Below are 23,198 nucleotides of genomic sequence, written 5' to 3'. Positions count from 1 at the left end.
TATTAATAATCCTCCCTTTATGAATGGGGAAACCGAGGTACAAAACAGTTGAATAATTTCCCTAATGTCACCCAGCCAGGAAGTTCTGCAATCAGGATTCAAGTCCATGCCATCTAAATCTGTTTTCCTCCATCACAATCATTCCTATAAACCTGCAGGATAGCAAAATTGAAGAGGCAGTGTCTGCACAGTTCTTTTTCTGAAGACAAGTTTCAGTTATCAAAGTTTGTAAGTCAATGTTGTTTGGAACTTCCAATGCCACTTTTAGTATCTTGGACATGATGGCATCCAAACAATATTGTGGGATAAATGCAAAAACCCATTATCTGAAACACTTGAGACTTTTATAATATTTCATATACCATCATGCGGTCAGATCCAAAAGGGACTCTGCAGGAGTAGATCAGATCCTTGTCTGCAGCAAGTTTCCACATGCCTCCTTCCTCAAGCTGTCTCGGCCCTAGGCCTCTCCTTCTCCTCTCCTACCTCTCAGCCTCTGCTACAAGGATCCTTTTCTCCGGTCACATTTCAAATGCTGTTGCTCTTCTCACACCATCTGGCTTCCTAGATGGCCTGATCCACAATCTCCTAACCCATTACCTCCTCTGGAAACTTCCACAAATCTCTAGCCTAACCTGGAAATTGTTCCTCTGTCTATATAGCACTTATCACATTGTACTGTACTTATTAATAGTTATTTGACTGTCTCCTAAGCTAGACTATGTATACTCAGTGACCTTGTCTAATTTTATATTGTCATGCTTAATACAATCTTTGTCACATGATACACGTTCCATTAAAATTTGTTAAATAAATTTGTTGAGCACTCAGTATATATAGGAAGGACATCTAATTGGTGAAAGCAAAGTTTGGAGATTTGTATTATCTCATCTTACCACAACCATTGCAAGCAGATTTCATTTCCTTGATTTTTATGTATGAGGCTTTGTGATCACTGAGCTTGAGTAATAGAGGTAGGATATTATCCAGGTCTATTTTGCATCTCTATAGCACCTTAATTATAAGCAAAAAAAATTAAGATATATATATTCTTGCATAAATGTACAGACATTAAATAGCTATCACAGGTTATTGGCTTCTGAATTATCTCATGTCACCTGATTATATATTCAGTTTGATACAGCAAACCTTCAGTTAAGAGGTCAGATAAATGAATACACATAGTTAGCAAAACACATTCCTGAAAATATAGCTGCACTTGCCCCCTTCCCATCACATTTACATTCATGCTTTCCTTCAGTCTTTTTGATGATGTTTAAAGCTGAGAAAAGATGGCCACACCCCCCCAACAAATCTAGAAGTGGTGGTGGCCCCAGGAAACCCAGAGCATTTTGTGTTACAGATAACGGCGACTGTGACTGTGGCGAATGCGTGTGCAGGAGTGGCTGGACAGGCGAGTACTGCAACTGCACAACCAGCACAGACTTGTGCGTGGCTGAAGACGGGGTGCTCTGTAGTGGCCGAGGGGACTGCATTTGCGGCAAGTGTATTTGCACGAATCCTGGAGCCTCAGGACCAACTTGTGAACGATGTCCCACCTGTGGTGACCCCTGTAACTCTAAATGGTAATGTCTACTTTCTTCTGTCCCTCTGTGTTAGGCATCTTGATGACCAAAGTTATAATGACATCTTATAAATTTTAACTCTGATGGATGCTTGGTCTCTAAGCATCCTCAAAACAGAGCTATCTGCAAGGCTCCTGTGATCCCCAGGCTCACTTGCCGCTTTCTCAGTGCTGGTTATCCAGGACCACAATGTCACCTAACTAGCATGGGAAGCTGAGCTTATGTCCCACAGAGATAACATCAGATGCTTCTCAGCTACAATGCCAGCCACACAGAAGGAATACTCTGGAGGTAAACTGATGACACCCATATTCAGTGCCTTTTCAGGGAAACAGACAAGCTTATTTATTATCTAGAAGTTTATAGGCTGACCTTGCTGATTTACTCCTATCTATAGTCTGTGGCAGCAAAGAGGCAGAAAGCTGGTCTTGGCTTTCGATTCCTATCCTTGTTTATAACTCATGCTCTTTGGCACATTTCTTTGGTTGTCATTTTACACAGCTATTGTGTATTATACTTTCCTTTGTACCATATCAACAACACATTTTTCTTCTTTTCTTGTTAAAAAAGAATTCTTTGATTGGCAGCTATTGGGGCAACATTTGAAGTTTCAAGTGAGCAGGTCTTTGAATTGACTGTTTTGGCATTGCCATGTATGATGTCTTATTCCGCAAGCACACATATGCAGTTCCCAGTAGCAATAACTCCAGTACCCAAAATTGTGACATTTGCGTTCTGATGTAAACAAAGTAAGAAAAATCAATATTCACTCAATGATTGCTCACCACTCAGGTGTCACTGTGTCTGGACATATGCGAAGAGAAGTGTGGGGGCACGGTTAGATGTATTGAATATATAATTCATTATAAAGTAGCATTTTGAGATGTTTCTTCTATTATTTTACTAATTCATCTTCTCTGTATAATGATTCATCTGGTTTATAAGATATGAAATTAGCACTCAAATTAGTCTGAATTTGGGGAATTGGGTAGGTGATCTCCTTGGAATTTATGTTATTTTTGAAATTAGTCCAATCCTCCATTTATAAATCCATTTACCTACTGTATGCCAGGAATCAAGTTAGACCTTGGGCATGCAGCAATGACTAGAACAGTTATAGCTCCTGCCATCACTGTATGGCACCACAGAGACTCCAGTGGGAAAGACATTTTTTGGTGGGTGGAAGACATTTCAAAGAATAATTGCAGTGATATCTGGGCTGACAGTTTCAAGAGGGTCCTAGAGGATGCTTGCAACTATTTGGTAGGAGATGGGACTACCAGACCAACAAGGGCAGCCACAAAGCACAAAGAGGTAAAAGTTTTAAGGACTTCCACAATCACTAGCAGCTCCCAGCAAAGACACTCCAGATACACAGATAACCCAGCACTCACAGTGCAAAGGCAATTTCCAGACAAACCCTCTATCCCTCTCCTGCACAGGTTGCAGTTCCTGAGTCCATCCTGCATCAGAAAGCACAGCCTACACAGCAAGGGAACTATTGATAACTGATCTAAGCTTTAGGAAAGCCTGGCCAAAGGAAGGACAGTTTCGGCTAAGAACTGATGAGCCGTGGGTGGGCTGGGGAGTGCACATGCCCATGGCCAAGGGGACAGAGGGGCAGCATGATGTGTGCGTGATCACAGAAACACTCTGGCTATTTTGGGTTACTCCAAACACAATCTGTTTGAAAAGTGATTTTCAGCACAAGATTAAGTCTATATTTTAACTTTGTGGTATAGACATCAGAGTAAATGAAGTCCTAGGTTACATTCTCGGAATACACTTTCCCGTCAGTGGCAAGCCCCTATCTAAAAGCCTGTATTAATGAAGATCCAGGCTGTATCTTTAGTTTTCTGAAAATATCCTTATTAAGATGTGGACTTATTAAAAAGTGTTATAGAAAAGTGAATCTTTGAAATAGTCATCTAAGACCTATGAATTCTTGGAATTCTTGTCAAGATATAGACCATTTCCATTAAGAATTCCAAACTATTCCCTAACTATGTTAGCACCATAAACCCTTCTCAGGAAAAAAAGATGAAAACCCAGGGAAATCAAATACCACTTAAATCCTTCACTTAAACAATCAGAAGCAATTATAAATTACCTAGGCTGAACTCAGGGAATATTGATTACAGAGTGGAATTCAGATTAAAGCAATTCTTTTGGACCATCACCCAATGATTTTTATGAATGTTTCAAAAGGTAACCACATCTATGTGATACTCTTATAACACAAACTACAGAAACAGCATTCAAGCAATATCCCAGTTGTGTATCTATTTTCCACCTCCATGAGCTGATAAACTCTGTTGACTGATGTTTACAGGAGCTGCATTGAATGCCACCTGTCAGCAGATGGCCAGGCCCAAGAAGAATGTGTTGACAAATGCAAACTAGTTGGTGCGACCATCAATGAAGAAGAAGGTTCTACTCATCTTAAATTGCTTTCATTTCCTTTGCAAACTTCTTGAGAGGCAGAAACTCTATGAAGGGCTTTTCAGTAGTTAAGACCTCATTTGTTCCAGGGCATTAGTTCATTCACATTAGTTTTTGAGAGCAAATGCATTCCATAAGGCTAAAAACTTGATGGTTTGGTATACAAGCAATTTAAAGTCATGCGTATTCTACTTGACTTCAGTTCCACTGGCAAGTTTGCTTCTTCTTAACAAATGCAATTTTAGAGAATTCCAGAATGCTATGTATTTTTAATTAGATAGTAAGAGCTAAATGTTAGCCCCAAATTCTTTTTTTTTAAACATATAGACCATTTCCATCTTTTTATTTTATTTATGCATGCAAGAACTGGAGAGTAGGCCAGAAGTGGGGTGGGGAGGGTTGGGTAAGAAGATTCAACCAGAAAGAGTGGGGAGCAAAACAAGCAGATCTACTGAAATACACTGAGGGGAGCAGTGGGTGAGACAGGAGAGGTCTGCTATGCCATGCGAGTTAGCTCCCTGGCCAAGGTCAAACACATGCCAGTGGCTGGCAATAGCTTGACAGAGATGAAACTTTAACCCCTGCACTGCCAGGGAGCCCAGTCAACCCCCAATTCTTAAATCATCCTTTATCAACTGATTGCCTTATTTCAAGATAGGCCAAACCAGGAGCAAAATGATTTTTCTAATAACCGCCCTTAAACAGAGTTTTCTGGTTAGCAGTCCTTGCTCCTCCCATCCCATCCAAATGCTTTTACTCCCAGTTTCCAAGCATGGCCATTACATCACCATCCATAATTCCCTGTTACCTCATCTGCCACTCCCAAATACAAAAAGGGTCTATTATCTTTAACTGCTAAGCAAACTGTTCTTGCTTTCACCTGTCATATTTAAATTTAATTACTTAAAAATCATGTTCTTTCTAATGGCAAAATATCTCAAATACTGAAATAAGTTGGATTTTAGCTGGGAAGATCATTTAATAATTGTTAACTTGGAAACAAAGATGATGATTGACTCCTCCTAAAGGGACAATCTAGGGGATTTGTTTTTCCATCATCACAAACTCTGCATTATCATGTTGCTCAGGCAGAACTGCTGCTCTGCACGTATTAAAGGCACCACCAAGATGCATAGCAGGCAAAGTGGAATAATCAAGACCATAATTTATGGCACTCTAGGATATGCATCTTGAATAGATGGAATTAGAATACAGGAATTAATCCAATTCCCAAACGGAGTAAGTTAGTGACTTATATTGTTTTGGAAATTACCTACATTGTTTCAAAATTGAGATTTCTGACTGTGCACAGTTGAATAACCCCATATAGAGGGACAAGATTAGCGCTTTGTACAACCCCTCGTCTGTGCTTTGACGCTGACTACAGATAAATATGCCAAATAGCAGTAAATTGGACAAGATGGTGTATCCCTTTACACTAACACTGAAGGGAGGATGTAGTAAAAGCACTGAATAAATTGGCATTTGTGGACTGTCCACATTAGCAGCCAGCACAAAGTCTCAGCATATCCTTCAGGGTTCATTTCATATCAGACAATTGGGATTATTTACCAAGTGTTGCTGAAAGAAGACTAAAAATTACAGAAGATGCCTTGCAAGTTACTAGATCTCAATTCACTTGCAGCTTGGGAAATCAATGTGCTGAGAGGAAAAAACAGTAAACTTGAAAAAAACGTAAATCATGAAAAGGGAGTTACTATATTTAAATACAGTTTCTGAGTAGGTTATTATCGAATACTTGGATTGAAGAAGACTCTGTCTCAAGTGGCATTTAAAATATTTGTATTCTTTTTCTTGTGTAATTGACAAAATTAGTTTCAAAATAGAGGAACACAACCAGCAAACTCAGAAATTGAAAACAATACTTGGTCTACTTATACCATTTGAAGCAGTAATCATGAACAATTTAAGAGAAAAAAATGTATTTGCCAATCTTTTGTAATGAGCCTTTCTTTAAGTTCTGTATCAAGCTACTCACCAGATATGTTAGGGGTCACACTCTCTTGGACTTATCTCAACATTATTTACTCTTCCACGGGGTCTCTTAGCAGCCCATCTTCCCCCCAACAAGGACAGAGAATGAAGTACATTAAGCACAGCTATATGATCCATAGAAGTTGCTCCTCAACTGTGCTGTGGTTCTTTGTATCTAAGGACATGTGGTTTAACTATTCCATTTTACTGAAAGGTGTTTTTAAATTTACTCCAAAATTCATGTACTCAGAGTGTGTTACTCAAAGTGAATTCCATGGAACACTAGTTCTGAAAGTGTCAATGGAAAAAAAGCACTCATGGTCATATAAATGTTGGAAATGGGAAGCTTTTTGTTTTCTTTGCAGACTCCTGAAAGTTGTTATATACACGTTAAATGAGCTTTATGAAGTTTCAGGAGAGGCAAACGATGGAGTTAAAAGTAAGGAAGTGTTCAGAAAGCTATTTAACCACAGAAACTTTTTATTTTCCTTGGGAAACTGTTTCCTGAGAACTACTACCTTGGCTCAAGAACAGAGGTCTTAAACAGATGGTTATCTTGATTCAGTGGTGCAGGTGGTTTATATTTTCCACATCCTTCCTCAACCTTCCTAGACCTTCGCCCTCTCACCACCATTCTCACATTTCTTCCTTTTCTACATGTGATTTCATGGATCACTTGAGAGCATATTTTCACTATATTATTCTAGAACAACACTGCTGGCCTTCATAAAGGTGGGTTTAGAAAGATTCATTTCTTATGAACCACACAAGAAAAACTTAGCCTCTAATTATGCAAATCTCCAGCATGCTAGACCCTTTCACTGCACACTCAATAATACCATTTTAATAGCCAAACACTACAAAACAGGCTAAGTCTAGAGTCATAACAGTCATGAAAAGAAGTGGTGGAATAATTAAAGCGAGAAGGGAGTCATGCCTCAAAGGTCATATTAGCAGTTCCATTAAAACTTAAATAATCCTGGCCAAGTAAATTAAGCCTCTCTGTGCTTCAGCATAGCTATTTAAAAGAAAAAAGCAGCAATAATATTACTGAAAGGAGTATTCTACACCTTCCATGTTTTCTACCTCAGAAGTAAACATTCTTGTAAGTATTGATACATTGGAGGGAACAGAGTGGGCGTGGACTCTAGGAGCACAAAGGACCAGGTAGGAGACAAACACTAATAAGAAAAAGCATGGTTCCCGTGAGTTCTCGAGTCCTTTGTGGGACCCATACGGCAGGAGGACATGCACTGAAAGCCACCTAAAAACAACCAAGTATGAACGACATATGCAGTTCTGTCCCTTCCAAACACACAAAATAACACACATTTCGCTAATCATGCATTGCCCAGAGGCTCATTAATTTCTTAATCAGCATCACCTTCTTAAAAATCTCATGAAAATACAAGGTCCTGTGTATATCTCCAGCCTCTGGAATCAGAACACCCAGGGGTACACCTTTGGAACTCATACTTTCAAAACTCTCGTGTGATTTAAATGACAATAAGCACTCGGGAATGACAGAAGAGGATGGTTTTTAATTCAATTTTTTAGCATTCCTATGTAAGTAGATGCTTCTAATGGACCCAAAAACAGTTTGTTCACATTTTTAAATTATCATCTGCAAATTCAGAAATAAGTTAAATATTTTGTTAGTCCGGTTTTCAAAGATAATACAGGTCTACATCTCACAGACCCTGATGTATGGTGTTGTCTTAAACACAAAAACAATTTAATACTTCTGTCTTCCTATGGCTATGATATTTTTCAACCACAAAAAGCCTATTATTTTTCTTTGTTAGAATCAGATGAACTCATGTAGATCCTATTTTATCACAACATTTTATCTTCAAAGATATGTTCCATCTGGAAAGAATATGTCCAAGATTATTTGTTTTCCTATTTTGACCCACTGTGTCATAATATATTAACATTGCATCGTAAGTCCTAAAATTTGATTATAAGCAAACATTCTATTTACAGGTTCCAGGGGGAAATACTTATAACCGTATCATTACAAAGCTTCCAACTGAAGACAGAACTTTGAGCAAGTTTTTTTTTTTTTAATTAGGAAACTGTTACATAATTTTGGTGCAGGTGCCAAATCACTAGAATTTTGATAAATATCATTAACATCTCAGATTGACCATTTTACTATATTTTCCATTTCTATCATGATGTTCATTTTCTGACTTTTAAGTAAGTTCACCAAGAAAATGTTTCTATTTGGAAAAGTCACACTTTTTAAGAAATAATAAAACAGCTGCTCTGCATACTAGCAAAGTATTATCCTGGGTTCATTTGAATCTGGAATTTACCTTTAAACTGCTGGTCTGTGAACTACATGACACTCCAATCTCCATTTCCTGATGTTAATTTATATTTTCTGTGTGACAATACATGGCCAGTAATCTTGCCTATGCCTTTCTGGGAAAGGCCCCTTTAGAAGTATCCGTATCAGTTTGGACTGTGCAATCTCTTTCTGAAATGTAATCTAGGCATCCTCCCAGATGCTCTAGGCCAAGAGGAACATAGCCCTCTTATGATAATCAGAGCCATTATTGTCAAGACACCTGCCTCAAAGTATTTTCACTCTATTGAAATTCCACCCCCACCAGTTTGAGAAGTACATCTGATGGTCAGTCATGATTGACAGCACCTGGCATTGTTCTTCTGCCCTATAAGTAAAATCTAAAAGTTGGTGGGGAAAATCCTACATTTTTTTTATTCCTATTCTGTAATGTTAAAAATTCCTATTTGCATATTGAAACTCAATATTGCTTTACTTTTAAAATAAGCACTGTTGGAATCTCATTTAACCTAATGAATGACTCCTTTATCTGCAGATTTCTCAAAGGATAGTTCCATTTCCTGCTCTTTGCAAGGAGAAAATGAATGTCTTATTACATTCCTAACAACTACAGATAATGAGGGGAAAACCATCATACATAGCATCAACGAGAAAGGTGGGTGTCTCGTTTTCCATTGTCTATAGCAAGTGACACTACTGAAACAACCAGAAAGACCCTTTGGGTAGTTTGCCAGGAAAAGCATTTCCAAGTTTTTTGACTGAGTGCCTCTATCTTCCCAACAGTTGTAAAACACCTTTAGAAAGGCTTGGTATATACCAACGTCTCTTCTTTAAACCAAATAACAGGAGGAATGTATTTGCCCCAAACATCTCTCTAAATGCTGATTGATAAATTGTAGAAAGGTAGACCTATTAAATGCAAGGTAAGCAAAAGCTTTATCTTTAGGAAAGGCTAGCAGGAGCACAAGAGCTTAAGAGGAGGCGTTTGGAATCGGGCAAACCTTGGCCCAAAGTGCTCCACCATTTAATAGCTGCTTGACGTTCTGGAAGATACTTACTTTTCCAAATGTCTATAACTTCATCTGTAAAATGGGGAAAATAGTACTTTCTTTTAAGGGTTGACTTAAGGGTTAAGTGAAATAATGCATGTAAAACATGTGCCTTCGTATCCTACAGCAAATGTCATAAAATGATAACACTAAATCAAAAAAGACTTTAAGCAGCAAATAAACCGAGTTATCTATAAAGAAAGTTATTGCTTCTGTGAATCACAGGGTTGGCCTGGGACTCGGGAAATTCTAAACTAAAAATCTTTGGTAATGAGAAACAGAATATTATACACATTTCCATTCTAACCAAAAGTAAAGCATTCTGTGAAAACGTTCATAAGCCAAGATGGCATAAAGGGATGAAGCAGTAACTATTAATTTATATGGAAGTTTTTTAGCATCCTCAGAACCCAAAACAACTTACCAAATCATACCACTTTAACACATAAAACCTGGCATAGCATCAATACATAGTAAAAATCAAGAATGCTGTGATAAATACAGCCTTATAAAGAAATAACATTCAGTGTGGTTTCACTTACCAGAATCCAGAAGATAGCAGAAAGGTGGTGGTGGTGACGATGATGATGATGGGTTAGGCTGAGTCCTTTGAAGTTGGTAAAATTCAAAAGATTTATACAATCTGTAGAGAAACAAGAACATGAGTCCTTAGAAGTTAGGGTGGTAGGAGATACAGCAGACTGGGGTGTAGAACAGAGAGGAAAAGAGTCATCTATTAACACCTCGTCTGAATCTAACAGGTCAGTCAGAATCTTTAGTATCATCTACACCACCTAAGTTTGTCTCGGTGACAAAGGTCATAATTTGTCTTCCATTGTGGCTGATGGGGAAGGCTTGAAATGCAACACTATGCTTGATCGCTTGTTTAGCCTCACACCTTATACTGCTGGGTTGATGGGAAAGTCATGATGCATTTTTTGTTTGAAAAACTAAATACATCGTGACATTTCCAACATCCCAATATTATACAGTTCTTGGGGGGCACTCAAAGCATCCTGCAAACCTGCCTAAGCTTATGTTCCCTTTCAAAATTAGTCATACTTCTCTGCTATCAGTGCAGCACCACCAACTATGGTAAAAATCTCACACAAGTGCTATACATTAATTTCCTTCCCAACTCTTTCAGGTTTCTGATACCTTAACACACAACTTGCTAGCAAATGCACAAAATAAATCAAGATAAAGCACAGACACTCACAGACACGGTTCAGCACCACGGCGGCTTGACGCTGAATGCTGTAGGGGCAGGAATGGCCACTGTGCAGGTTTTCTGATCCAGCAGACGGGATAAAGGAGGAGAGAGTCCTGGAGTCCTCAGTGGCTTTTGCAGGCTTTTGTTGGGATATACCGGGTACACGACAGGTAGGGGTGCCGGGGGGCCGAGAAGGTGGCAGTCTCCCAGCCCCCAGCAAGTCTTTACTGTTTCTGGGCTCTCCGGACTTTTCTTGCGTTCTCTCTCTTCCTTCATGGTTCTGCTTCTCTCTGGGCTTCTGGGGCGTCCCCGTGACGCTGCCCTTAAAAGCAAAGGCTTAGCCCAGGTGAATCCCATCTACCTATCCCCACACCCTACTCCGGGTGCCCGCCATCAGGCATGCATTTGGGACCACACGGTTCCGTCATCTATCCTAATGGTGGGAGGGCAGAAAAGCCTGATACTTTTACCTTACCCTACAGTATAGTTCTGGAAAGAGCATGGACGGTGATGCTTCTCCCTCCACTGGGTGCTGCGCAGTGTGCAGGGTGGGTCCCTGCAAAACAAGCACAGACCGTTGTTTTTGTTCAACTTTTCTTGTAAAAGTGAAAATCCTCTTTGGATTTCTTTCAATTATGAAAATGGTTAATAATGTTGAGGATTTTTTGGTAAAAGCCAAGTGACAAACTTTTAAAAGCAGGGGTATACCTGTTTTAGGTAGGAAAAAAAAAATGAGAGCAGCGGCATGTTGGTTGAGGAGTTATCAAATTTTAGTATTAGACTCAGCTGGGGAGCTGTAATCATGCCTTCATACTGAGTCAGCAGAGCTGATGTGTGGCCCAGGAGCCCTATTAAACACTACTCCAGGTGCCCCTCATTCAGAGGCCTCAAGCCCTCCTCTGAGTGCTCAGCCTTAATAGCCCTTCTTGCATTCTCAGATCCTCACTGATGCCTCACTTTCTGCACAATTAAAGCCATGTCCCTAAACCTTGCCTACAAAAACACCAGCCGCCTTAAATCAGACTTCTCCTGACCCTGTCAGCCATCTACTCTCCCAAAAGCCTGGCATCTAAGTCCTGCCCCAGACAACAGTAGCTAGAGCAGGCTTGAAGACAGATGTGTTTTACAGTATATGCTTGTTTATCAACGTACAGATAAAATATTAAGTTGCAAATTTGAAAGCATGACTATCAAACTGGCATCACTTAAACGGTGTAAAAACCAAAGCAATACAAGCATAACCAAAAAAGTGAGTTCAAGACACTACAAACCAACCAGAAAATGTAATTAGAAAAATATTACATTGCAGGGCTGAGGGTCAGGAGAAGGGGGAGGCCGCAACACAGGATACATCTGTGTTCGTGTGCACGTGGCCTTGAAGCTCAGGTGGGCAGAATGCCCCTGGGGGCTTGCTCTTAAATCTCATATAACTCAATTTCTTTGAAATGCATATATAAAATGCATATTAGAAGCCAGTAGTTAAAGGGAAATCTGCTGTATAAGAATTACTTTATAATATTTAAAAACTGCATACTCATTATCTGTTTCATAAAGTCAAAATGTTCAACTACATTTCCAGTCCTGTTGTGATTGTGACAGTAGCTTTGGCAAGTGCTCCTGAAATCAAAAGTTATTCCTTCAAATATTGATTCTATTGGAAAAACAATTTCCAAACAACAGAAACTTTTAGAAGAGGCTATGTATTTAGTCAGGGGCTTTTAATTTAGCTAGTTTTTTGTTTTGTTTGTTGTTTGCCTTTGGCTGGTAAATGCGTCCTTGTTGCCTGTTTTTTTTTTTTTCTTTTATTCTTCCACGCATTATGAGTGTCATGTCGACATGCCATTGCTCTGAGAGCACCCAAATGCTCTGATGCCTTTTCATTAAGTCATTTCGTTCCCCCTGTCCTTTTGGAGTAGAGAAAGGGAGGAGAAAATTGCCTCCTAATAGCTAACCCAGAGTCCCCCACTCTAAGGAGGTGACTCTCCAGCAAACATTCTCAAGGCACGAGCTGTCCCGGGTCCAGGGCAGAGCCCATTCCCTGCAGTCTGCAGGCCTAGTCCCTCTTACAAGTGCAAGGTCAGAGAATCTGAGGGTGGCCTATTGGGCACAGGGGTATAAGAGAAGCAAAAGGAGAAAGAAAGACATAAATGGTCCCTAGGGTCCAAGCAAATTGAAAAAAGAACCAAATTAGGAGTCAAGATCTGGGCACACCTGGTCAGAGGGGCGCTTCACTCATCTTCCCACATCTGGAGAAACTTTAAAGAATAAAAGTCACATATAAAAGAGCACAGTGGAGGAATGACAGTTGGAGAGTCTGCCTGGCTAAGATGTGGGCATAGATGATACACACACACAGGGAATCCAACTTGGAGATTCCAGGCCCTTGAGGTCTTGAGGATTAAAGGGGAGAGTGGAGAGGGCCTCCATTCGTTGCAGTAGGAGTAGCTCTCATTTATTGAGTCCTTATTAATAATATACCAGGTATTGTTTTATTTTTTATATGTATTACTTTATTTCATACACTCAACAACCATATAAAGCAGGTATTACTATTATTTCCATTTTACAGGTAAGAAAATTGAGGCAGAGAGAAGTTCAGTAATTTCCTGGGTCTTGCAGCAATTATGTGCCAGTGCTGGCTGGTAACTGGCAGTCTGGTTTGGAGCCTAGCTCTTAACTACTGTGCTCTACTGCCTCCCACTGGCTATGCTCTCATGACAAATATCTGAATCCTGAAAATATGTTAGATCAGCACAGTCCAATAGAAATATTACACAAATCACACATTAATTAAAAATGTTTTAGTAATCACATTTAAAAAACAGGTGAAATGGATTTTTTTTTTTTTAATAGAGGCATGTTTTTTATTTATTTATTTGTTTGTTTATACATGCACTGGGTACAGTTAGAAGCGCGGGAGGGTGAGAGAATTCACCAGAGCCAGAGCGGGGAGCAGAGCAGGCAGAAGGACCGAAGTACACTGCTGAGGGGAGCAGCGGGCGGCAGGAGAGGTCTGCGCGCCATGTGGGACCCTCGCCCGGTGGCCGGGGAGCAGCCGGGGACCGAACCGGCGTCGCAGAGGCCGCGGGCAGCTTCGCAACCCAGCGCTCAACCGCTGCGCCACCGGGGAGGCCCTGAAATGGATTTTTAACAATATATTTTACTTAATCCATTGTGTCCAAAATATTGTCATTTCAATGTAAAATCAACAGAAAAAATTATGGAGTTATTTTTCACACAAAATCCTTGAAATCCATGTGTGTTTTGCATTTACTACACAATATAATTCCAAAAAGTCACATTTCTAGTGTGCAACAGTTGTATGACAAAGCTCCCAGGTTTGCAGTATCAGACACTCAGGACCTTAGAATTAAATACAGCACTGACCTGGACCCAAAGGATAGACAGCTTTCTTTAGATGTATGTCTACAATCTGAACATCCCAAGAAATTCCAGCAAGTGAAAAATGGACTTCTTTGTCATATAAAACTTGCTCTGGTACTTGGGCCAAAATTTTTCTTGAGAAATACATACTGTCTGATGACTTTAAAATCTTAAAATAATTATCTCTGCCAGGCCATGCCCATTTCTCCTTTATTTATTCCCCACCACAGGGCCCTCCTTATTCACATTCTGGTTGCAGGATCTTAACACGTTTAATCTTGCTTTGAGTGAGAACACGCTATGCCCTGCCCCAAACATTTTGTAGCCAAAGATGTGGCCAGGATATATTCTCACAGACACACCTGCTGCTTTTTTTGCAGGAGTGTTGCTAACCTATTAGAAGTAGCCATAGTTTATTTGCTATGCTGGTCTTTAGTACTTTATACTGTAGAAGCTGTTTCATTAGCTCCTTTACTTATTTCTGCATAATTTCCTTACAGGGTTGTTTTTTGTTTTTTTTGGTTTTTAGGAACATAAGTGTGTGAAGCCAGACATCAAGCTGTTAGGGGGGGTCGTTAGTCTCGCTCAAATTCAGATCAGCTATAGTCCCTTACCTTGAAAGCAACATGGCTAGTCCTTATTAAATATCTAAAGCAATAAGAATTAGGATAAACTAAGCATGATTCATTTCCTCCCCAGATACTACAGAGCTGCCTCACTTCTTGCAGAGGGATGCAGATATTTAATGATAATTTTTATGTGGGATTTATTTTTTCCCATGAAAGCAAGGGAGAGCTTAATTATAATGTTTCATTAAGAAATGTATTGTCAGGCCTCCCCTAGTGGTGCAGCGGTTAAGTGCTGGGTTACGAGGCTGCCCACAGCCTCTGCAGCGCCAGTTCGATCCCCGGCCCCGGCGAGGGTCCCACCAAAAAACAAATAAATAAATAAATATATGAATACCTTTAAAAAAAAAATGTATTGTCTTCCAGGATATTGCAAGGATTATTAGTCATTCTGCTGTCAATGAGGGAAGGTACTGTATAATTGGGAAATTATATTAATATCATCAATAGAGTCAAAATAACATTTCATAGAACACTCGAGTTAAAGGACAATACATAACATCTAATTTACCAAACTTCCCTAAAGATTAGATTTACTTGGGATACTTTTAGAAATAAAAACTCTGTGGCGCCATCTGAGGCCCACTGAATCAGAATCTTGGAGGGGTCCAAGAGCTATGGGTTTTTTTTTTTTAAAGAGGGGAAGATATTTAATTTATTTATTTATTTATTTATTTGTTTGTTTATTTATTTATTTATTAAAATTTATTTATACAAGCACTGGGGTACAGGCCAGAGGCTCGGGAGGGTGAGAGAATTCACCAGAGACAGAGCAGGGAGCAGAACAGGCAGAAAGACCAAAGTACACTGCTGAGGGGAGCAGTGGCAAGACAGGAGAGGTCTGCCTGGCCATGTGGGGATCTCACTGGCTAGCCGGGAATTGAACCGGCACTGCAGAGGCTGTGGACAGATTTACAGCGCTGTGCTCAACCCGCTGCGCCACCAGGGAGGCCCCAAAAGCTATGGGTTTAATAAGCATGAGCACATGACCTTAATCTTATGGTCAGGGAGGTTAAGGGAAAAGGGAAGTTCCATCTCTGCTTCACAGATGAGGAGCCTGGGGCTCATAGGAGTCAAGGGGCTTGAAGAAAATCATACAGCTAGTGTATGCATCTAATGGGGATTCAAACTACCTCTGCTGACCCCAGTCCAGGAAAATTTCCAGGACACCAGGGCACTGCATTTGAGCTGCATTAGAAAGGAAAGCCATGATTTTCTTCCATTTCAAAAAAAAAGTAGCAAATAGCAATCTTTTCAAGGGGCAGGTTTTATATAGTCTCCTTGACTGTTCATATTTTTTAAAAAATCCATGATGCAGCTTTGTGTGTGTGCATGCATACGTGCAGTCATTTTCTACTTAACAGATACCCAGAAGAGACTATCTTTAGTGACTGAACTCTAATTTTTTTCATGACCTTTTAAATAATCCATGAGTATAAACCATCATTCTTTTGGATTCTCTTTTTGAGTCGGCCATTTAAGCCTATAACCAAACTCTTTCTCTTTTGTTCTGTGTTGAAGGCATAGGGCTATTCTTTAACAAGTAGTTCGTTGTTGAAAAATTCAGCAAGACCAAAAGCTATTACTATTTTCCCTCTACTAGAATTGGAAAATGTAATGAGAAATGTTTTCTCTGCATCAAAACATATTCTTTGTATCACCTTCTTCATATCATTGTCATTGTTTCCACAGACTGTCCAAAACCTCCAAACATTCCCATGATTATGTTGGGGGTCTCCCTAGCTATTCTTCTCATTGGTGTTGTCTTACTGTGCATTTGGAAGCTGCTGGTATCATTTCATGATCGTAAAGAAGTTGCAAAATTTGAAGCAGAACGATCGAAGGCCAAGTGGCAAACGGTACGTGAACTCTTATGGGGCTTCTCCTTGTCTAGAGGAGAAAATGCCTTGTGGCAGAGAGTGGGGTCAGAGGTGTCTTCTGCTCTAAAAGAGAATTAGGATGCCATGTTCTTTCTATGCCCTTCTCACCGTGTCCCCACCAGCTTTGGTTTCTAGTCAGCTGTGGGAACAAAGGAACCTCTGCCCATCATCTGGGACCCTAAAGGCCCTCATAGTACACTCTTGTCTTCCAGCACAACCGGAATTTCTACCACTCCTAAGAATCTCGTGAAGCTCATGTAGCTACGTAGGGGCATCAGAGAAATATATTTTATTCCTCATCACCAGGAGGATTCCTCAGACCTCATTCCATAAAGCATAGGTGCTGTATCTAAACATTTCCATAAATTGGTTATGTTATAGCTAATGGAATAATGTTCATGAGCACTATGGCAGTTCATGCCAATTTCCATGGAAATAGTCATTACTGATAATCAGTTACAAAGCAAAGTTGAGAAGACTTTTAAAATACATCTAGTGAGTTTTTCTGAATAACATAAATTTTAAATAGCTATCTGAAAAAAAGTTATCAACCCTTAAATATATGCGCTCAATAGACATAATTTAGGTGTCATCTCTTCACACTAGGCAGACACAAAACAGGACTCCAATTTTCTGTGTTTCTATTCCATGGGAGAGATAATTACATTTCTAGAGGCCCAGAGAAACAATTTCATGGTTTTAATTTCATCTCTCTATCTCTAATGGTGTGTCCAGCTATCTGATAGCAATTATCTTACATTGCTGATTCTAAAAACATTGATATCACAGGAGAAAATACAGGCAAACACAATACTCCTTTGGGTTCATCTGCCCAAGTAAATTGATGTTAACACTTTTTCTCTAAGTTGATAATGATATCATCAATACCTATAGCGAATGGAATTTTCTGTTTTGGATAAATTTATCTTGATAAGAATGTTTATGTCTTACACAGTTATTTAAAAAATGCCTTTAGATACAACCACCAAATGCACTGTTTAGATCTTGTTGTCTTGTTTTGATCCTGATTTGAATGGTCCGATTATAAAAATATGTGTTTAGGATAATTGAGAAAACATTAATATAGACTAAATGATAGCAAGAACTTAAGATTAATTCAGCTCAGTAGGAAAACAGAATGACAGATTTGCTAGAAAATATACATACTTTGGAGTGAAAGGAAATAAGGGCTGGTTTGCTTTGCAAGAATTCAGTCAAGAGTGAGAGGGACAGTTGAAGTGTGGCAAAATCTTGATAATTGTTAAATCAGGTGACGGATCCACAGATATTCATTATATACCTTCCTTCCTCTTTTACATAGGTGTTTTTTTCATAATCAAACAAAACCCTTTAGGAAAGTAACTCATGGATTTGCAATGAAGATAGAATTTATCCATCTTTAACAATGTAAAATGTAACCTGATGGGTTAATCCGGTGACGAGATTGATACAGGGTTGGGACAATTAACTTTACATGATTTCTTAGTTATAGATGCTATTTTTTTTTTAAATAGAGGCATGTTTTATTTATTTATTTATTTGTTTGTTTGTTTGTTTTGTTTGTTTATACATGCACTGGGTACAGTCAGAAGCACGGGAGGGTGAGAGAATTCACCAGAGCCAGCGGGGAGCAGAGCAGGCAGAAGGACCAAAGTACACTGCTGAGGGGAGCAGCGGGCGGCAGGAGAGGTCTGCGTGCCATGTGGGACCCTCCTCCGGTGGCCGGGGAGCAGCCGGGGATCGAAACGGCGCCGCAGAGGCCGCGGGCAGCTTCGCAACCCAGCGCTCAACTGCTGCGCCACCGGGGAGGCCCTATAGATGCTATTTTTAACTCTTACCAACTGTCAAGTGATGCTTAGCAATGATCAGGAGGCTGATGAAGTGAAAGAATATAGCACAAAAAACATTAGCAGACATAAGTTGAACCACCATCAGACCTGAGAAGGAGTCTCAACATTTCCATCTTGAATGTAAGGGAACAGAGGCGCAGAGTGGCTAAAAGACTTACCAGCTGTTGGTCCATGGTGGAGTTAAAATCCTAATTGTAGCTTCTTCCCAACACAGCCTTGGCCTGCCTAGAAATTAATAGCAGGTGTCCCACAAACAAGCACTTAGACAATTATGTGATGTGCATCTACTAACCAGCACATTTTAATGTTCTCATACAAAGGCACAAGTTACTGACAAATGATTAATATCTTTAAAATAATATTTTAATTAACAATTAATTTTCCCAAAACAGAATTGTTTTCCCTCAGGATGTAGAACATGACTGAAATTCAAATGTTGGAATTTTGCTCTTCTAAAATGGAACAAAATATGCATTAAACAGATAAAAGCATAAATGAAAAACATTGTTCCCTTGTTAAATTGAGTTTCTTTGAATAACTAATGTTTGATGTTCTTGACTAGGTAATGACTGGATAATAATTATTTACTTGTATGCAAAATAGATTTAATTCAAACAATTCAATTCAAATTTCACCAATATATCCTATTAGAAAAGAAAAAAGAAACTTCCTCAGTGCATCCATTTGGGCATCTTCATTTCGACTTTGTTCCTAAACCCTCTTTCTTCTTTAAAAAGTGAATTTGGCTGGTCTTCAAAACTCATAGACCCCACTGGAGTCTGAAGATGACAGCATTCAGGAGTAACATGAGCCTTATTCCTGCCTCCTAAAATATTTCATCATGGCCATATAGAAAAATTTTATTACACTTTAAAAAATAACTCTGTATTCTGTATTGATACACAAGGGGAAGATATTTAAATTCATCTTTGATTAGACATTTTTTTTCTAGGATAGCAACTCATTAACTAGATGCAGGAACTGTTCTGCCTGACATTTCTAGCCGTCATGGATTGATTTTGTACTGTGCTAAGCAAATCAGATCTGCGACGGGCAGTTAGACAGTCATTAAGAGAGCGGAGGGTCATGGCAGAGAGATTTCTTATTTCCACTTTTTTCAAGCTCTAAAAATGTGCCATTACATTTGCTGAATCCATAGCCTAAATCTGCACCTCCAAACCCCTGGGGCAGTCAGCCTGGTCATGACAGATGTTTGGGGGAACCGACCTTGTCTAAACAGCGAAGAGTGCAGACCTACCCAAAATGGAACCCCACCAAATGTGTCAGCTGGAATTCTATGTAGGGAGGTTGCCACTTGGTAGCACTAGAAGGCGGTACTGGACATTGCCACAGTTCTGCCAACAGCTCATTTTCCTGAGCTCTGATCATCAGCTGAATCCAGGAAACTTCTACTGGGAGTCCACCCACCCACCCCCACCCCCAGCAATATGGACTTTTAAACTTCCACTCACCCTTTTACCCTCTACTTTGTCCATTGCTGCCTATAAGTATGCCCAGACCTATAACTAGCTTTTCAGAAGATCCCCATCCCCAAATTATTGTAGATACAAAGAGACTATGGTGATGGTTCATGGGTGAATTGGTGATGGGCCTACACCTGAGAGGAGGTATACACTGCACAAAAATGGACAATGATGTAGTATATATAAGGGCATATATATAATACATATATATCTATGTATGTATACAAAATACACAGTGAAAACTGCATGAAAAAAGATATTAACTGTCTACAAAGTAATATGGGATGTTCACTAAATTGCAACTCCAGTCACCTCCTTAATAGTGCATTTAAATTTTATTTATGTGGGCTGGCAAGTGCACTTTGATATGTTTGATATGGTATGGGTTAGAGCCTGCAAAAGAGTTTCTCAAGATCTCAGCTGGCCCTGCTCACAGCATTTACATACTCATGTTGTCTTTTTCTGTTCCCTGAGCATCCCTCTTCTTCTGGAACAGTAAACCTGCCCTTATTTTTTCCCTGCCCTTATATTTTCTCTTCAATTCAGGTCCCTTGTTTTTCTGTAGCCAGTTTAATCTAAATAGCTTCTGGTCTCTTAAGCATTAATAAATTGCATACATGCTTTTTGTTTGCAAATGAGCCTCCACCTGCATGAAAGACCACATCAGTCTGTCCCTAGCCCTCCAAATTTCAAATTCTTGTATCAGTAGGATTAAATAAAGGCTAGGGTGTTCTCAGAATACCCAACCTGCTTGCATGAGTAGAAGCAATGTGGTGACTTTATCTTCACTTATGTTTCTCTAACAAGGTATCGCTTTCCTGTTTGCCCTCATTATAGAGGTAGTCTCACCCCACAGGCACACGAACAAAGTTAACACATTTCCCAGGGTGCGGGGGTGGGGAGGGTTCAGACCACTGACTGTAGGCAATATAGAAACAGGTGAGATGTGATTCCTCCTTACCGTGGCAAATCCAAGGGCAGTAAGTGGAAGAGACCAAGAAATGTGTTTCAGTGTTATTAGATCTCCTGAAAGCTGGGGGAAACTTACTGAAAAAGTAAATACCAGCATGCCTTTACAAATATCTGCCCAGAAACTGCTATCATCACCATAATTCATGAGATAAAGAGACCAACGTATAATATTTTGTAACTTAGAGAGTCAGAGGTGATACCTGGGCTCTATCTGTACTTCGAAATAGGTTTAGAAATGTGTACCAAAATCATGAGTGGTATCAGCAAGCTCCCTCCAGGACCTGAAAAGAAAGGAAACTCCAAATGCAAAAAACAATAAGATAAGGCTGCATTTGCTACAAGCACTTTCTATGTGTCAGGCATCATGCTGAAATGTTACCTCATGGACAAAGTAGGCACTTTGATACTGCCATTTTAAGAGATGAGCACCCCAAGGCTTGTAATTGCTTAACTAAGCTCACTAAGGTGGTGTTGGGTTTGAACCAAGGCTGTCCAATGCCAAAACCTGTGTGGTCTACCTGGGAAAGTAGGAGAGAAGACACTTCTCACCCAGACATTTTGTGGCCTGCCTGGAACAGTTAAAACAAAGGAAGGAAGTTGGAGGATTAAGTGTGGTGTTTCTTCAAATACCTAGAAAGATCTGACCCTCTGATCTTGGTGACGATGTTCAGAAACACATCTGTAGCCAAACAACACAGCTGAGTGATCCAGTCATCAGAACTCAGTCTCTTTACTCCAGTCACCTTACCTGACCTTCCTGGGACCTGCAACTCTGCTTTACACAGTGTTTTCCAGTAATCAAAACCCATATAGGACTGTTACACCAGGGCAGCTGTTCTCTTTTCTGGAGCTCTTTCCCTGCTTCTATCAGCAGTTATTAGTCCTTTTGGATTTTGATCTCATTTTAGCAAGATTATTTGATGCCTCTCACCAGCAACACATTTCTTAAAGGTAAATACTGTGTAGTTCATCTTTGTGTGCATCTACCAGTTCACTCTTTCTGTTTTTTATTTTATATTTTTGCTTTGGGGTCAACTATTGGTTCATACTATTCATTTAATAAGTACTGAGTACTACTTTCAGTGATGGTAAAACAGCAGTGAACAAAGCAGTCAAAGTTATGTTTTTTCTCCAACAATTATAGTACTTCCAAAAAGAGAGATTTTTAGAATACACATATGGGATTAGTTTGCATAATAAAAAAATGACCAATAACAAACCCTAGAAATCTGACTATAGAATTGAAACCACCAGAGGAGGGAGGGAGCAAGTTGAGCAAAGTGAGAAGGGGACTCAGTGGAATATGGTGGTGGACTATGAGTGCCTCTGTAGGTCATACCTATAGAGGTATGACCCCAAACCTCTGAATCAGATGCAGTGTTATAAGCCAATGTTAATTCAGTATAAAATAAGATAAAATGAAGATGCATAAATTCTAAAATGATATAGATGAGAAAATCAATCAAAAGTATTCAAAAGGCTTCCAAGATTGAGCCAACTCTCTTTCTTCAGTTTTTAGTGTACAATGAAATTATTTAGATATATTAAAAGAGTGTTATAACAAAGTGTACATACTTTCATTTGACCTTTTTTTTTCAATTTTTTTAGGGAACCAATCCACTGTATAGAGGCTCCACCAGTACCTTTAAAAATGTAACCTACAAACACAGGGAAAAACAAAAGATGAACCTTTCCACTGATGGATAGAACTACTTTATGCATGGAAAAAGTCTGTTTCACTGTTATGAAACATTAATGCACTACTTTTTTTTCTTTGTTGCTTCGATATGAGGTTGGTTTAAGATAATAATAGGTCATTTGGAGATCAGTCATTCTCGATATGAAGGCTAGAGACTATGTTGACAGGTTCAAAATAATCAAGAAGAGAAATATCCTTAGCAAAGGGGTGACTTTGGGGTTCAGTTGAGGAATAGTAACTGTTGCATTAATGCCTCAAAAAATCATCAAAATGATTCATAGGGGCCTGATTTACATTTGAAAAATGTTTGAAATTAGAATCCCATTTATTACAAGCATACAGCTACCTGAAGTCTTTGTCTCAGCAAAGTCACAAAGTCCATATGCTCACATTATATACTCATACTGGCCAATTACTTCTAAACTTTTAGTAAATCTGCCATTTCCTAAAGGAGGATTTTTTTTTAATCATGAGAAATGAGACTGATTTTACTTCAGCTGAAAGGATGCAATTCTACTAAAGATGTACCAAATGTAAGAATGAAAACTAAGTATTAGTAATTTTTGTGGATTTGTGTAATGAACCTAAAATTCAGGCACAGAAATAAATATTTTATTTGTTATATCAATTAGAAAGAAATAAATTATTTAATTAGGAAGTCACCAAAAATTAAGTAAGATAGCAGACTTATCATTTAGTTTATA

At 39.2% G+C, this 23,198-nt stretch overlaps 1 protein-coding gene across 1 annotated transcript in view; it reads left to right on the top strand.

Moving 5' to 3' along the window:
* Nucleotides 1-22,502, top strand: part of ITGB6 (integrin subunit beta 6) — a gene marked incomplete at its 3' end in the record, with an annotated part of 64,991 nt that extends 42,489 nt beyond the window's left edge. Inside the window, exons 11-15 of the mRNA XM_084248593.1 lie at nt 1,364-1,586; nt 3,919-4,016; nt 8,873-8,992; nt 16,302-16,468; nt 22,404-22,502. Of these exons, the coding sequence (XP_084104719.1) occupies nt 1,364-1,586; nt 3,919-4,016; nt 8,873-8,992; nt 16,302-16,468; nt 22,404-22,502 (707 nt within the window). The remainder of the gene's footprint in view (nt 1-1,363; nt 1,587-3,918; nt 4,017-8,872; nt 8,993-16,301; nt 16,469-22,403) is intronic.
* Nucleotides 22,503-23,198: the final 696 nt, after the last annotated feature.

This window comes from Talpa europaea (genome assembly GCF_964194135.1).
Source record: "Talpa europaea genome assembly, chromosome: 1".
Taxonomy (NCBI): domain Eukaryota; kingdom Metazoa; phylum Chordata; class Mammalia; order Eulipotyphla; family Talpidae; genus Talpa; species Talpa europaea.
Note: the sequence above shows the minus strand (reverse complement) of the source record. Positions and strands in the feature narration are given on the sequence as shown.